This window comes from Carassius auratus, chromosome 4 (genome assembly GCF_003368295.1).
Source record: "Carassius auratus strain Wakin chromosome 4, ASM336829v1, whole genome shotgun sequence".
Taxonomy (NCBI): Eukaryota; Metazoa; Chordata; class Actinopteri; order Cypriniformes; family Cyprinidae; genus Carassius; species Carassius auratus.
The window spans coordinates 4,568,556-4,585,668 of NC_039246.1; the positions used below are offsets into that span (position 1 = coordinate 4,568,556).

A 17,113-nucleotide genomic window follows, 5' to 3' on the forward strand; every position below is an offset into this window, starting at 1 on the left:
TGTACTTGTGTTAACGAACTGTTTATTCAGTTAAACATGAATTTTGAACTGTAGGCTTTTGTCAATCTTTTGTCAATCAGTCCAAGCTCTATTTCTCCTTCTTCCACCAGTCACTCAGGCAGACCAGCTTGTTCACATTTTCTGGTGACAAACTAGATCTCCACTTCTGCACAATATGGCCTGCCAAAGAAAAAAGTCTCTCGCACGGGACAGTAATGTCAGGAGTCCCCAAGTATTTACGGGCAACGTGGGCCATCTTACCATAGACAGCAGTGTGCTCCGACCACCACTTCAGTGGACACTGATCTAGACTGGCACTGGGCTCTACCTTGTACCGCTCCACAGTATTGTCTTCTGGTGTCTCCTCATCTGATTCTGAGTCTGATCCTATCAGTAGCAGGGCTGTTTTCTTTTTGGGTGGCTCAGGGTTCTTCTCCCCAAGTGGCTGCACAGCAGGTTCTTCTCCCTTCACCAACTCACATAGCTTTGCCCATACTGGCTCCCTCTCTGCTCTGGGCAAGCACTTGAGGTCCTTAAACCGTTGATCTAGAGCAGTCGCCACCTTTGATGAATGAAAAAAATTATAATTATTGATTGATTAAAATATCATTTTCCAAAGCCAACCTCCATATTTCTTCAAGACTCATCTATTCATTGACCGATCTACTGGCTTAACAGTCTATAACGGTCAAACAATGCAATTATCTTCTGGTCAGTCTGATATACCTTAAGCCATTCCAGGTTTATATTCTCCCTCCGCTGGTTGAGGTCCTTGGTGAAGGCAGTCTTGAATCGCACAATATAGGCAGGATCATCATCGGAGATCTTCATCGCGTGCTGGAGGTGGCACAGGGCAGGTAGAACCACAGATCAGGATACATACTTATCCCCACCAAGGAGCTCAGTGATGTACCTACACAGACAGACAGACACACACAAACACAGACAGACACACACACACACACACACATAGAGAGACAGACACACACAAACACACAGACAGACACAGACACAGACAGACAGACAGACACACACACACAAACACATAGACAGACAGACAGACAGACACAGACAGACACACACACAGACAGACACACACACAAACAGACACACACACACAGACAGACAGAAACAGAGCATAAATAATTAATTACGGATTCAGATTACACATTTTTAAAGTTCTTAATCACATTGCATATAAGGGCATGTGTTTCTTAAATACAAAGTGACATTTAAAAGAACTTGTATGCCAATTCATGAACACACTATCTTTGTAGACCATACCTGCATGGCTCCAACAGTTTCTCTAGCTTTGCCAACTTCTCATATTCAGCATTTGTTGGGAGGGCCAGATTGTGCTTCTGCTGAGACAGCGTTGTGTGCAGTGCATCTCTGTTGCGCCTCATATGCTTGATCATCTCAAGTGTGGAATTCCACCGTGTTGGAACATCTTGCACGAGTGGCTCCTGAACTTGTCCAAGGGAGGCTTGCTGGACATTCAGCTCATCTGAGTTGGCCGGACTGTGTTTGAAATGTCCGACCACTTAACGGCACTTGGCCAGTGCTCCATCAAAACCACCTTCCCGAAGTGACATTACAATAGCTCTCTGTACAACATGCGCAACACAGGGCAAATGCTCAAATGGCAGTATCCTCCCTGCTGCCACCATATTAGGAGCGCTGTCTGTTCCAATAGAGCTGATTTTGTCAGCTATCCCCCACTGATTAGCAACATAGAGAAACTGCCTGGCACAGGCTTCTGCAAAGTGACGCTCCTCTGTTTTCATCACACCTAACGGACAGACAAAGTAGATCAGAATAAGTTCACTACTAATAGTAAACAACTAGCAATCATCAAGAAGCAAATATAATTTGGTGATAATTCGTGGTAATTAATAGGCTAAGTAATTAAATTAAATTATGTAATTTAAAACTACATAATGTAGCCCACCTAAAGCGAAGGAGTGAAGTTCCCAGCTGGCATTGATGAGGTGTACAGTAACGCCGAGGTAGTTATCGTTGTTGACAGATGTCCAATGGTCCCCAGTCAGTGCTATACACCTCGCCTCTACCATCTTCTCATCTTTTGCGGCTTTCTCTGCGGCGTGCTGGTCATGTATTCTTCTCATGATAGTTCGCCTCGTAGGAAGTTTGTAAGATGGGTCACCTGTGGCCGCCTGGAGAACAAGCTCGAGACCATCATCTTCAACCATGCTGATGGGCCGGCAGCTGGTGGCAATCCACTGAGCGAGGAGATTAGTTAGCTTGGCTGATAGAGCTGTGCTGACGGGCTTGTTTTGGTTGTACTCAAACATATTCGTTTGACGACGACGCTGCGCTACATCAGTGCTTGGCCCGGCATCTTCCGCATTAGCTAAGGGATGCTTTGCGTTTAGGTGGTATTTAAGACTTGAAGAACTCCTGCGTAAAATAATTCTGCATTGCACAAGGTGCAAACAACCTTAGTCTTGTCGAGGTTTCCTTGGGAAGCTTCTTAAAAATAAATTTTCCCTGAAGCAAACCGGGCGGCTTCATAGCTTCATCCATGTCACTCACTTAAAGTCACTTATGTTAGCGCGTCACGTTTGATTTGGTAATTTCACAGTAGGCATTCACAGGTGCGAAGACTCGTTCTCGCCCCCTACAGTGCAATTCGGCTAGGTATACATCCGCGCTAAACCATCAAGGTGAAAGTCATCATAGCTCGCGTAGTATAGACCCAGCTCTCAACCCAACTTTGAGAATAGATTAACTGCAATATTTTTTTTAATCACCCGATAAGAGTCTCGCGTTAACGCAGCAAGTTAACGCCGATGACGGCCCACCACTAGTGTATATAAATCATTTTTTTATTTACCATGCTTGTAATTTCCTATAAGGTTTTTGATTGGCTTAGAATGATAAAAATTGTTCCAGTCTTTCCATTTACAGTGATTGCGGTCCTATTTAAGTGGCAGTTTGAATGTTGGTTTTAATGTATCAAACATGGAATCAAAACCAAGAAGGGCGAGAAATCCCAACTGGACGGAGGAACAGTGTTTACTGTTAGCCCAGTTAGTGGATGAACACAATGCCATTCTTATTAAAGGAAAATTTTGGCCGGGTGTCACAGCAAGGGACACAGCAAGCAGACATGGGAGCGTATAGCACAAACAGAAAACTCTGTTTGTGCTATACGGTTCATTCCCCCTGCTTGTGCGCACCTATAAGCCTGCTATATTCATAAATGCAGTTTTTTGAGCCTGCAAGGTGGGAATGTCCAGTGGAAACGTAGTGAACTGCGACACAATAAGATGATCTGAAAGAGCTGTAATTGTTTGTGTGATCATTCTGCTTATTCTGCTTAAAGAAGTTTGTGACAGACCAAAATCATCATATTGCATTGTTGCATTTTCCCAGTTGCCAAATATCGTAATGTAGTGATTAATTTAATTTATATATTAAATTATAAATTATTATATAATCTATAACGTCTTATTAACTCCCTGTCATCCATTGTCTGCAACACATTTCTTCTGCCTCTTCGTCTCTCTACCATTTTCTCAACTGCTAAAGAAACTCTTAAGCCTCTTAAAAGTCCTTGTCTGTGCTCCTAACAAATTTGACCATAAGACCTCTTTTAAGGGTTAAGATGCTTTCTGAATTACTTTTTTCTTTACTAGGATAGGGATGGGGGTGGGGAGGTGAGTGCATATCTGTATATGTGTAAGAGTTTGTGTATTTGTAGGCCTGGAGAGTAGCGATTCTCTCTAGATGCCTCAGTCCGCAGATTATACAGTATCTGTCACGGTTGGGTCTGGGAAAACACAAAGAGAGGGTAGATCCAAATGCAGGTAAGGGTTTTTATTTAAACAGAGGGGTAACTACAAAAATAAACAGTCATGAGAGACAAACGTAACCAAAAGAGGGAACCGGATGAAACGGGGAACTCGGAAGAATGAGAAGGTAGAGGAAGTCTCGGGGGAACGAGAGAATGAGACACATAGGGTAAGGACTCCATGATGACAACAGAGAAAGACAGCTCTATATAGGGAAACTAATGACAGAGTATTGTCAACACCTGTGCGATTCTAATTGGAGTGCAATTACTGTGAAGACACAACCAGACTAGCGGAATTAAAGTGCCTATGGTGAAGTGCCTAAGGGGAAGTGAGCTCACTAGGGAACACCCAGGAAAACAAAGACTGGCAGCGTGACAGTATCACAGCAAATTGCCATGGAGACAGCTTTGGTCAGGTCCTAGACAGAGTCAACAACAATCAACAGGTGTGGGGGGAAACGGGTTTAGGGACGCAGAGCGTCTCGTTGCCATGCTTTCCAAGGGGAAAATTTGTTATCCGGCCAAGGCCAAGCTGGGAGTGGAGCCGAAAGAAGATAAGATACCAGTTGTTTTGGTCTAGTAGCCGCATTTCAATTTAACGGTCACTATGATTGTCTATTTTGGTCTCCAAATCCTCCAATTTCCTTTCCAAAGCCGTGAGCTTCACTGTGATGTTATCCATAATGCGATTAATAGTCCCAGTCTCAATGCTGACCATTCTGCCCACTGCTTCAATCATGACGGGCAGCCTTGTGTGGCTTTGGACGGCTGTTCCCGTCTTCTTAATTTTCCGATAACCCAGGGCAAAGCCTAATCCAATCAGCAGAAGACCTGTTATCATGGTTCCTAATAGGTAGATGTCTTCAATGTCCTCCACAGAAAGAGCCTCCAGACACACGACCCGCCAATTTGCCCACGCGTCCATCGTGTAGCCAGAAGCAAACATTTCAGCGTCGAGAAGATGGTGTCAATTGCGTTGAGAGACCAATTTATCAAATCCATGTTTTTAGTTTAGGAAAGCAGTGCAGAGAGAGTCTCTCAAAGTAGACAAGACAAGAGACAGGCGAAGCAGGCAAGGCAGGGGAGGAGAGGAAAGAAATGCGACCGCCTCTGTTGAGGGCTAAAGTAGACTGGCGAATCACCTGGTTAGCTTTAAACTAGCTTTCAAATTAGCCTGACGAATTCAATAAACATGACTTTATATGCTCATGGGCATTATGAACTTGTTTAATTAAAGTTAATTAATTAATATAATTCAGACCAAATGGATAAGCTGTAGGCTACCATTGCTTCCATGATAATGGCTAACGTTAGCTACAATGTTTGCCAAACCAACCAACTTGCCTCGACAATATACTATTTTAATAAGTAACTTAACACAGACAAAGTGAATTAGACATGTAGTGTACACATACCTTATATTACTTCTTCTCCTCGCTGGATGAGCAGTCAGGTTCTCTGCTGTGTCAAGCGCTCGGTGTGTGGACTCTGGAGATGATGTGATGATGAGGTTCGAAGCACAAACAACCCATGTGCTGGGTCAACCGATATAAGTTGGGTTGATGGATTTTGACCCAACGCATGAGTTGCACAAAATAACCCAAATTCCTTATAAATAACCCATAATGGGTAAAGCATTTCATAACCCAGCGGTTGGGTTGATTAAATAACCCAACATTTTTTAGAGTGTATGCTTTGGGAACCCGTCAACCGTGAACTAGAATGATCTCTCTTGGCTTCATCTTCCGTTGTCTCTTCACAGCAGTTCAGTCAGTGTACTGTTTGAGTAAATAAATTACTCCATGATATTGGTTTGTTTGAACTCAGAGGGAGTGTCAGCCACATTAAAAAAGTTAACAGCTTAAGTCATTCGTGGATTAATGCGTATTGGAGACGCGAACCGTTTAAAACGATTCAGTTTGATTTGGTGAACTGGTTCAAAAAGATCCGGTTACATCGAATGATTCGTTCGCGAACCGGATATCACAAACTGCTTTGTTTTGAACTCTCTCTCACAACAGTCACAGAAGAGAAGACAATGATGAATAAAGTCGTAGTTTTTGCTATTTTTGGACCAAAATGTATTTTCGATGCTTCAAAATATTCTAACTGACCCTCTGATGTCACATGGACTACTTTGATGATGTTTTTCTTATCTTTCTGGACATGGACAGTAGACCGTACTCACAGCTTCAATGGAGGGACTGAGAGCTCTCGGACTAAATCTAAAATATCTTAAACTGTGTTCTGAAGATGAACTGAGGTTTGACGGGTTTGGAACGACATGAGGGTGAGTTATTATTGACATAATTTGGATTTTTCGATGAACTAACCCTTTAATGCTTGCTTCCGAATGACAATTTGTTTCTGTTCCTGACTTCTGATGGTTGCTACAGACCTGTAGCAGACGTTATAATTGCGTTCTCGATGTAAATGTCTGATTTGTAGATATGTGGAGGAAAATCATCCCCTTCCCCTCCGGAAGCATTTGGACGCTTCAGCTCACCATAAGACAGCACCCTCCACATACAGTTCCACAGCGCGCCGGCCACTCTATTGTCAGAACCAGCGGCTGCTCCACTCTCTAGTTAATGCAATGTGAATTAACATGAACATTTTGATTTAACATCAACAACCATTTACAAATGCTGTAAAAATATATTGTTCATTGATAGTTCTTGTCAGTCAATGCATTTAATAACTTTAACAAATGAGACATTATTGTAAAGTGTTACCAAATCTTTAATCTATTATAAGCAATTATTTTTAACCATTTTTATTGATCTAATAGCATTCGTGAAACATTTTTGTCTGCATTACAGCTTTGTCTAAAAGTTCAGCTCACAGATGAAGACTGTTTTTTTTATAGTTATATAGACACTTCTATATTATTGTAAAAAATTATCTCAAATTTAGATTAGATCTTAGAATTAACTGTAGCAGAATCAATGTTACCAATATTTGATCCGTCTGTCCACCAAGCAGACAATATAATAATTTATCAATTCTAGGAAAGGTTATTTTCCTGGCCAAGGAAGAACAGCTTTCCTACTTTAGATGGTACTAGCAATAGTTTGGCATGTTACAAGGATCAACATTCAGTGACTTCGAACTGTGAGCAGAGATAATCTCTTGTGAATATAAGGGATTTAATCAAAGAAATTATAGCTAACATACAACTAAACAAAGCAAGACATATATATACAGAATGAAGAAAAGTAAGGAAAGAGAGGGAGAAGAACAAAGAATGGCAGTATTTCATATCAATTAAGCACAACCCAATGAGAATCATAAAAATAATCAAATATCACTTTAAAAGGGGACTCGAAGTTGGATTTTTTTATTCATCACTTTGTATCTATGAAAAATTCCTAAAACAATTCTAGACAATGACAATATTTATTAAAAAAAACTTTTAGCAAGCAGTCTGAAGGCCATAACATGTAAATGATTTCAGTTTGACGCTCTAACAAGGGACTGGTGGTTGGGAATTGTAAATGAAATACACTGTATGGAGAGACTTAAATTGGAAAAATGTGTTAAGTACTGGGATAAAAGGATTGTGTACACACACCACTGAGGAGAAGTGTAACGCTATACTTCAGAGAATGTATGGAAATTGTATTGTCTTGACTTTGTAACTCTCCCATGATGACCTTTTGTTACTTGTTCTCAATTAAAGAAAAACAGAATAACCTAATGTAAATACAGATTACAAAACCATGAGTTTCACATTATCATAGTTTGCTAAATGAAGTCATGTATTCAGTAGAGGTTGGTTTAAGGACACTTCTAATTTTATTGCATTGCATTTACCATTTTGATAGAATAATTGTTGCTAATAATCATGATTATAGTTATCAAACTAATTGTGATCAGTTTAACCATTATCGTGCAGCCCTAAGCTGAAGTAAAAGTGTTTTCACACTCAAAGCACATTTATTCTTTTTTTTCACACCAGTATGTATTTTCTGATGTTTGTTCAAACTTTGTAGTAATTTAAAACTCTTTCCACACACATTACATGAATGTGGCTTCTCATTTGTATGAACTTCCATGTGTTTCTTCAGATCTGAAGCCCACAGAAATGTTTTGCCACACTGAACACAGGTGTGCCGCTTGTGAATCTTCATGTGTATCTTAAGTTTTGCTAGTTGTGTGAAACTCATCCCGCACTCAAAACAAGTGTTTGTTTCCTCTGTAGTGTGGATAATCTCGTGTGCTTTCAGATGTGACGACTGACTGAATCTCTTGTCACAGTGTGAACACTTAAAGTGCTCTCTCACAACACTGTGTGTTTTCTGATGATTTTTCATATATTGTAGTTGTGAAAAACTCTTTCCACACACATGACACAAATATGGCTTCTCCTTTTTATGAGCTCTCAGGTGTTTCTTCAGGACTGTAGCCCACAAAAATATTTTTCCGCACTGATCACATAGAAACATTTTCTTTTCAGTGTGGATGTTCATGTGTTTCCTAAGGTAAGACATGTGTGTGAAACTCTTCCCACACTGATCACAAGTGAACGGTTTCTCTCCAGTGTGAGCTCTCATGTGTCGCTCAAGAAAACATTTGTGTGTGAAACTCTTCCCACACTGAGAGCAGGTGAATGGTTTCTCTCCAGTGTGAACTCTCATGTGTCGCACAAGAAAACATTTGTGTGTGAAACTCTTCCCACACTGATCACAAGTGAACGTTTTTTTTCCAGTGTGAACTCTCATGTGTCGCACAAGAAAACATTTGTGTGTGAAACTCTTTCCGCACTGAGAGCAGGTGAAAGATTCCTTGGCTCTTTTCTTTAAATCTTTCTGACTGGGTTTTTCTCCACTTTTAGCATGATTTTCCTCATCGGATTCACTCGATTCTTCTTTCTCATTATCTTCAATCAACTCTGAAACAAAAGTAAAAACAGTACATTTTCATTAAACTCCTTAAAAAAAGTGAAAAGACATAAGAATTTAAAAGGTCATAAAAAAAACCTGATATTACAGCAGAAAGTAGACAATTGCAATACAAAATTTTGATAATTTTGATGCAATTTTATAAACGAAACATCCCTGAAACTTTCCATGAATGACATACACTGAAATTCAAATAGGCACAAATCTCAGGTTTCTAGGGAGAACTATTAAATATGCTTCATCAATAACATTAATACAAACTGTTACATCAAAGAGAGTGACCATACATTTGTGTTATGTTTTTATTTATCACGGTTTAATCTTATTATTGTGAGGTTTCATTAACTATTTTATGTGGTGGCCGAGAAGTGCAAGACAGATTACAATTCTGAAAACAAAATAACAAATTACAAATGCAAATCTAAAAAACTAAATTCAGAAAACTCAACAACAATAAGTAAAAAAAGTAAAAGTAAAAAAAAATCAAATCAAATAAATCGGTTGAGTTCTAAAATTCCTGGTTTTAATTCATTTTGAGAGAATATTTGGGGGATTAAAAAAATGTCAATGTGGTGTAACCGTAAAAACCTTGTAACAAAAAAATTATCTGATTTAAAAAAGGTGAAATTCTCAATAAAACAAATTATAGGTGTCAAGGTGGTGTAACCACTACTCAAGTAAATTTTATCGCAGGGAAAGAGCTCTGGTGATACTAACTGCTGCATGCAAACTAAATGTGAGATAATTTGACATTTTTAGAGTATGGTCAGGTATCCTTAGGTATATGTCAAACGGTATGACCTCAGAAATACATTGATAATTCATCATTATGAAAATGAGTATTAACTTTAAAAATGACATTTCAAATATTCCCACCAAGGCCATGTTTACATCTGGGTTCATGATAATGTATGTCAAATTTGATTTTAAATTGAAACGTCATGTGGTGTAACCGGTTAAACCATTTGACTCCTATTAAAAAAACTTTCGGTTAGGGGCCATTTAGTTGAGTTTATGATGCTGATTAAAGATGTAATATAAACTAATCTACTATTTGACACAATTCTTAGATGGTGGGCCGACGGGAGATTTCTTGTTTTCAAACGACCTGTGGTGAGGGATAACCCAGTTTTTTAATATGTAATCGCTACGCTTTTCATCAAAGCAAATAAAAATTGTTGCCACTCACATACTTTGTCCATTACTATAATATCGGTAACTTTCTACAGGTTATTTTCCCGGCGAATAGAGCAAGCAGCTACGTGCAGGGTCTGACCTGCATGACGTATTTGTTGCCTTCATCCAATAGCGTGTGTGGAAAGTGTCGGTTTGTGTTTGTGAACACACTGGCGCGCTTCGCGCCCAGAATTTAAGATTGTACTATTAAGATAAGAACTATTTTACCTAATTTTGCTACATATTCAGTTTGACACTGTTACGTTTTGGGTATGATGTTGTTGCTCCCTCCCCTTCTTTCTCTCTCCATCTTTACTTTCTATTTCAGCAGGGTGACGCGGGAACGGGAGTGGTCGAATTCTGTCAATCAAGGAAAATGTTAAGTGACGACAGCGCGCGGCTTCACTAATGAGGATGCGCCATATGATTAAAGGCTGCACCTGTGCGGGAAGCGGGAGTTCTCTCGTACGCTAGAGCACTCATTCGGTCGCGACAGCACTTGCGTGCTTTGTTATTTTTGTCCTGTACTATCTTGTGTTCGGATATTACTCGTGGTAAACTGTGTTCTTTGATTACTCCATGATTAAATGGCCCATTCGATCGTTCTTCTCTCTAAGGTTTTCACCGTTTCCGTTACCTGGTTGTCAAACCAATGTTAGTAAACGGGGGAAAGGAAAAAGAACAGGGGCCTGTTCTTCGTACGTCGCTAACTCAGTTAGCTGGATTTGAATGTTGACGCTTTGGCGTGATCTTGGATCATTTGGTTCTTCAAAGCTCATCCCGGAGCTGCTGTCATAGCAACAGGTCCGTAAGCTTAAACCTGCTCGGGGGCAGGTTTATTTAATGTAAATATGATTAGATCGCTTCTTTTCAACCAGAACTGATACTCAAAATATGTCTGCTACCACCACTACTTTATTACAAGAGTATTGTACTGATCCAGGGACAGTAATTTAAAATAATAAAATAAAATTTAAAATTATATAAAAAAATAAATAAATATAAAAATGCTGTGTAGTCCATAACAGTCTACTATAGACACAGCCAGTTTTATTCACTGAAATATTTGTCATAAAATTATATTATATATGTATTAGAGTCTTACACACATGCTACACAGATAATGGAGTCGTGTATTATTTTGAGTGATGACCGCTATTATAAGAGTGGCTTGATGGAGCGCAGGAGATGCAGATAACATGATATTGACCCTTAAGAAACTTTCATTAATGCTGTTCTGTAACAAATCTGTCCAAATATAAAATGAAATGAATAGATAATTTCTACATTGAAATAAAAAATGTAAAGACTGCACAACTATTATAAATTGCAAATCTTAATAATTGGGAATCATGAAAAAAAATTCTAATAAAATAAAAACATGTATCTATTATAAAAGTCCAGAAATTTGTCAAGTTTTTCGTCAGGTGTCGTTTTAAATTATATGACGTCATTACATTTCTGTCTTGCCACCAGCCAATCGCTGCACTGCTGATCATGGTTTCGAGTATCGATACATATCCTCTTTTAAGCCAACACATGAACACGCAATTATCTCAGATAACTCAATCCAGCGATACTAATCATGCACAACATGCGTGTTCGAAGAACCCAATTAGCCGGATCAGGATTAGCACGATGATATCATCTTGGATGTGTCATTTGATCTCGGATGTATATAATTTGTGAAGTTATGTAAATAATATTCTGGGTTAATGTTTTGTTTGATCACTGTAATAAATAGACACTGAACCGAATTTAGGACGGGTTGTGTGATGTTGGTTTTTATTCCAGTACACGTTCAGTGTTTTAATGTTGCACCCTTTTATTTTTCCACTAGACTTTAAAAAGGGTTTGTAACAGACACAAAATGAAAATGTAGAGGCAATGTTATCCATTTGTATGGTTTTTATTTTATGTAACAACCTTTTGTCATTTCTTTGTAATCTTTAATAAATACAACCTTCTGATTTAACACATTTGACATAATGGTATGGGCTAGTTGCATATCTCCGCCATCTTGGATTTCCGGTCTTGCGAGTGTGCGTAGATATTTCCGGTTGTGCTAAACGCCAGTGCAGAGAATCGTAGAAATCCAAATATTACCTTCTATATATGTTTACAGGATTTATAATATCACTTCAAATGCAAATAAGAATTACACTGCTATTATTACTTTTCTATAAATGTTAACTGAGCCAGTGCATTTGAAACTGTGTATGTTTGGGTCCGGTGAATGAATTAAATACACTAATGTTACCTACTGTTCACAAAATTAAAATTGAACTCATGGTGTGTACACACAGATACATAATTAATTTTTACCTTACCAATTATGAAAATTTAAAAATTACTTATTTCTCGAAAATGTTTGTATTAAATTGATTAGGAATGTTCACCTTGTAAGACATGGGCTGTGATTTATCTTCACATTTCTCAATTGTGCAAACACATTAGTTTGTTTCATCATCATTTTCACAACATGACATATCTTATTATTTGACAGTCAACTTTGCATCAAACATTTTGAAATGAAAAAAAAAGGGCTGTAAAATAATACAACTAACACATGACTAATTTTAAGTGAATATATATATTGTTTTCCTTGTTTATTTAAGTGCTCTTTTTCTTGTTTTAAACCTAAAAACCCATGTGTTGCGTGTAAAACACAGTAGGCTTTAATTAGTATACATTTATTGTGAAATGACTATATTTCCGTGTCAATCCATGTTAATTTTTCCCGCGAACAATGCGCTGTCACTTTAATTCAGCACCTGCAGCACAGCAAAAATAGACTCGGTACGTAAACAATGGCTGCAGATTAGGGCTGCATGATGTGTTGTTTAAGCATCGATATCACGATGTATGAATCCACGACAGTCACATCGCAGGATGTGCGACGTAGGTTGTCGTAGTTGATCCGTTATTCATTAACTGTATGGGCCAGCTGCTCCCCGGCCCTTGACTAATGTGATTCGCGGATTAATTGCACAGCTTAACCATCATAGATTGAAAGTTTATCATTGACAGGACTGAAAACCACATGCAAGTTTAACAGGGCAGAGAGAGCGCGCGCGCGCGCGCGCGAGAGAGAGAGTGTGCGCGCTAGAGAGACAGAGAGAGACAGAGAGCGAAAGAGAGACAGAGAGAGAGCGCGCGCGAGAGAGAGTACATTAGAAGTACCATCAATGTTTATAGAAATGTATATGGATTTATTTTGCATGTAATTTTTTTTCTTATGAATATATATGTATTTTCGTTTTGTTTGTTACTATTCTGCTATGTACAATGCTTTGGCAATATGTACCTTTGTATGTCATGCCAATAAGGCAATATGGATTGAATTGCATTGAATTGAGAGAGAGAGAGACAGAAAGAGAGAGAGAGAGCCCTTTTCAAACAACACGAGCGCTGTTTTGCTCTCTCTCCCTCGCGCATATTTATCAATTGACACGATGGTGTCAATGTTTAAATCATTTAAAATGAGAATGTAAGTGTGCTCACCCCATTTTTGTTTGTAAGAAAAAATATTGGAATATTTATCGCAGAAAAATAAAATATCGCAATGTCATTTTTTCTCAATATCGTGCAGCCCTACTGCAGATGCACCACTCCTTGAACGCACGACGGACCGCAACTGCGTACAACTCGAATCCGTTAATACGCACTGCAGACAGACTATGTGTGAAACAGGGGTTACGTTAAAAAACGTAACACCAGAGCACTGCTGTGTTTACCCTCACCCACACTTTGCAGTCGCTGCTTAGAAGTGCAACATTGTAAAGGGTCCGTCTGAAACAGTGTCATGTGGCGCAGCATAACGTTCGTTCCGAAAACTGAGTAATTAAATACATCGGTATGGCGGTATATTAAAAATGTATATCATAAACGAAAATATACACCGTATTCGGTATGAACCGGTTTACCGCCCAGCATTAAATTCTCTGCACCCATATCTTGAATTTTTTTTTTTTTATCATTCTTAATGCATTTTAATGGACTGAATTATGCAGTGAAAGGACACACTCTAAAACGTGCTCATGCACTGTTGTTAACCCGCTTCATCACTATGTAGGCTAACGTGTGTGGCACTCCATACGCGTTTTGTTTGATTTTTGCAAAATACTCAATATTGTCAAATTGCACTTGTTAAAAAACCAAATACAATATTAAATCGCAGACAATATATATTGCTCACCCCTACTAACTACAGAAACAACCTCTTAATGACACCATGTATGCTTTTCTCTCTCTCCTGTTCAAATAGGTAGATCTGTGAGTGTGTAAAACTCTACTTGGGAAAACAAAAACGAGCTCAGAGTGGAGTAACCCTTTAATGTTTAAGCATACATTGAAATTAAGGGATTTGTGTGCTTCTAATTTAATATAAACGGTCTGGACAGGACCTTTTTCTACTCTAACATGTCAATGCCTCGGTGTATTAGGCTAAGATTAAAAAATAAATGATTAATTCAGTCACATTTTAATGTATTGTATGAGTCTGCTTGATTCTTGCTGCATCTAAATTGCCCGTAAGTGATCTTAATAAAGTTTGACTTGACTTGCCTTGATTTTTTTTATTATATAGGCATCTCAAGTTCCTCAAGTGTGTTTGTTGATGAACAGTTTAATTTGACGCTGAATTTGCACATCGACTGATTCCCAGCTATAAAAGATCATGATTCTGTACTTTAGACGGTAAGTGAAACGCCATCAAACGTCTGTGTTTGTTTGGCAATCGCAGCAAGTTCTCGTCACTCTTTAGCCAAAAACTCATCACCAATCACCAATGACTTGAACATATGGGTACAGTCATTTTAAAGTTTAAAAACTTTGGCAATATAGTGCATCTTAAAGAAAAGGTCTGTATGCAAAGCCTGCTGCAAAACTGTCACTGATTTACAGTGAAATGTACCGAACAAGCAAATATTGCTCTACCTAAGACATCAACATGGTTCAAATATAACCACAGTCCTTCACTTTAAATGTGGTTTCTGCTAACGTGAAAACAAATTCAACACCATTTAGGACTCCAAAATAAAAAGGTAAAGCCTAATAATGAAATCTCCTCGATGCTGGTTCAGTCACATTTCCATAATAACTTTAGCTAAGGATTTAAGACATTTTAATGACAGGTAAGATTTGAGGACACGTGGACGAAGCACAAACAGTAAATAAAGATCAGTGGCGTGTACAGACCTCGGGGATAACAATACTTTCTCTGGGGAAACTGGCATTTCAACAGCTGAAAAAAATAAAATTAACCACCAACCTCCTCTTTCCTCTTCTGTTATTGTGCAGGTTTCTGGTTCATGATTTATTCTGCATGCTTCTGGTTCTTCGTTTTTTACTACCCAGGTTTCCAGTTCCTCTTCTTTTATTTTCCAGGTTTCTGATTCCTCTTCTTTTATTTTAAAGGTTTCTGATTCTTCTTCTTTTATTTTCCAGGTTTCTGAGTCCTCTTCTTTTATTTTCCAAGTTTCTGATTCCTCTTTTTTTATTTCACTCCTGTTCTCCTCAAGCTCCTCTTTAACAAACTCCATCTTCAGCTGATACTCCTCTCTATATATTTCTCCTTGCTTCAAAACTTAGTCACGACTGTGATGATGAGAATATTTCAGAGATTTACTGACCTGATTCAAAAACTGTATTTTTCTGTTTACTGAAACTATTTATAACAGTTTGTTTTAAACCAGCACCACAACAACACAACAGAGAGCGCGTGAGACGAATCTTCTTCCTCTGAGGTCTAATGGTGTTTGACAAACACACGTGTGTTTTAGCGCCACACGCTGGACTGGAGAGAGAGGCGGGAAAATTATCCTCATGATAAATACTCTAGTAATTCATAGTAAATATAGCCTAGTGTTTTTGAACCATACTTTATTTAATAAACATACATACACTAGAATGAAGTGTGTGTATATTATGGTATTCACTACACTTTGTTAATGAATGCTGCAGCATACTGTAATATTAACAATAGTGAAAAACTGTAATAAATACTGTAGTATACTTTAGTTTTTACTACAGTAAGCTGTAGTGCATTGTAGTATAAACTGTATTATCCTATAGTTATAGGAAAAACTAGGGTAAATAAGTTTGTTAATATTACATTATATTATATTACCACAGCAACTATAGAATTACCAAAATTAATTAATTCAAATACTTTACTATAGTACGGTTCAAAAACACTTTAGTATTTACTATAAACTACTTTAGTATTTTTTCATGTGGGAACACCGGGAAAATTACTACTGCATCTGTCTCATTTCTTCATACTCACAATGCTTTATATAACTGATTGAACAAATCAGTTGTATATGATTTAAGATAGTATTTCATTAGTTTCTGGTTTAGAATTTTGTGCATTGGTGTGTTGGACAGGAGGTAATACTAGAACTGGGGCCCTCATCGAGGGGAGCCCACAAAAATATATTGATAATCCATAACATGATCATGATGAAATGATAATTAAATTACATTATTACCTGCTGTCAGTAGGACTACAATTTTGTAATGGGAATTTTAACAGGGAAACCCTGCGAGAAAATGTGTTTTACCCCCGGAACGTGACAAGCGTTAGGGCTAGTTTTGGGCTACTTCTTTTTTTTTTTTTTTTACTCGTTCCACTGACAATCATCAGGGATAAATTGTTAGATTTAAAATGTTATTGGCACAAATCTGATGTTTCTATAGGAAGAGCTATTAAATATATTTTTTAACAACATTTCGGATCTGAGGATCCACAAATGGTGCCTGATGGGAAATTAGTGTCAAGTTTATCTTAAAGTAAAAGCGAGTTGATGAATTAATTAATTTAATGTACAAACTGATCAGGTTGTGGATCAAATTTGAGGACACACACATTTGTTCAGAGGTGTAAAATACTTGAGTGATTTTACTTCAATGTACTGTAAGTCACTTTGGATAAAAGCGTCTGTTTTAATTTACTAAAGTATTATTTTTGGGGATTTGTAATTTACTCAACTACAATTTAAACAATCATGAACAATGACTCCATCGTGCCACAATGACATGTCATGTGATTTTTCAGGGATTCAACCTTTGAATGAAATTAGAGATGTCTCTCTGTACTGAAGGTACTACTCTAATTTCATAGCATAAATGAGTCCAAAGGGCAGCCACATGGTTTCGGGGATGATTTCCAGGTCATACAACAAAACTGTACTTTCCAGAATGATTGCAA

At 38.1% G+C, this 17,113-nt stretch overlaps 2 protein-coding genes across 2 annotated transcripts in view; both read right to left on the reverse strand.

Moving 5' to 3' along the window:
• LOC113065937 (GTPase IMAP family member 8-like) overlaps nucleotides 1-17,113 on the reverse strand; it is a 167,696-nt gene that overhangs the window by 121,217 nt on the left and 29,366 nt on the right. The gene's annotated exons all lie outside the window — the stretch shown is intronic.
• LOC113066456 (zinc finger protein 501-like) lies at nucleotides 6,551-15,642 on the reverse strand. Its single transcript, XM_026238346.1, has 2 exons — nucleotides 15,173-15,642; nucleotides 6,551-8,714 (listed from the first exon to the last, which is right to left on the reverse strand). The coding sequence occupies exons 1-2, from the start codon at nucleotides 15,441-15,443 to the stop codon at nucleotides 7,708-7,710; spliced, it is 1,278 nt and encodes a 425-aa protein (XP_026094131.1). The 5' UTR covers nucleotides 15,444-15,642; the 3' UTR covers nucleotides 6,551-7,707.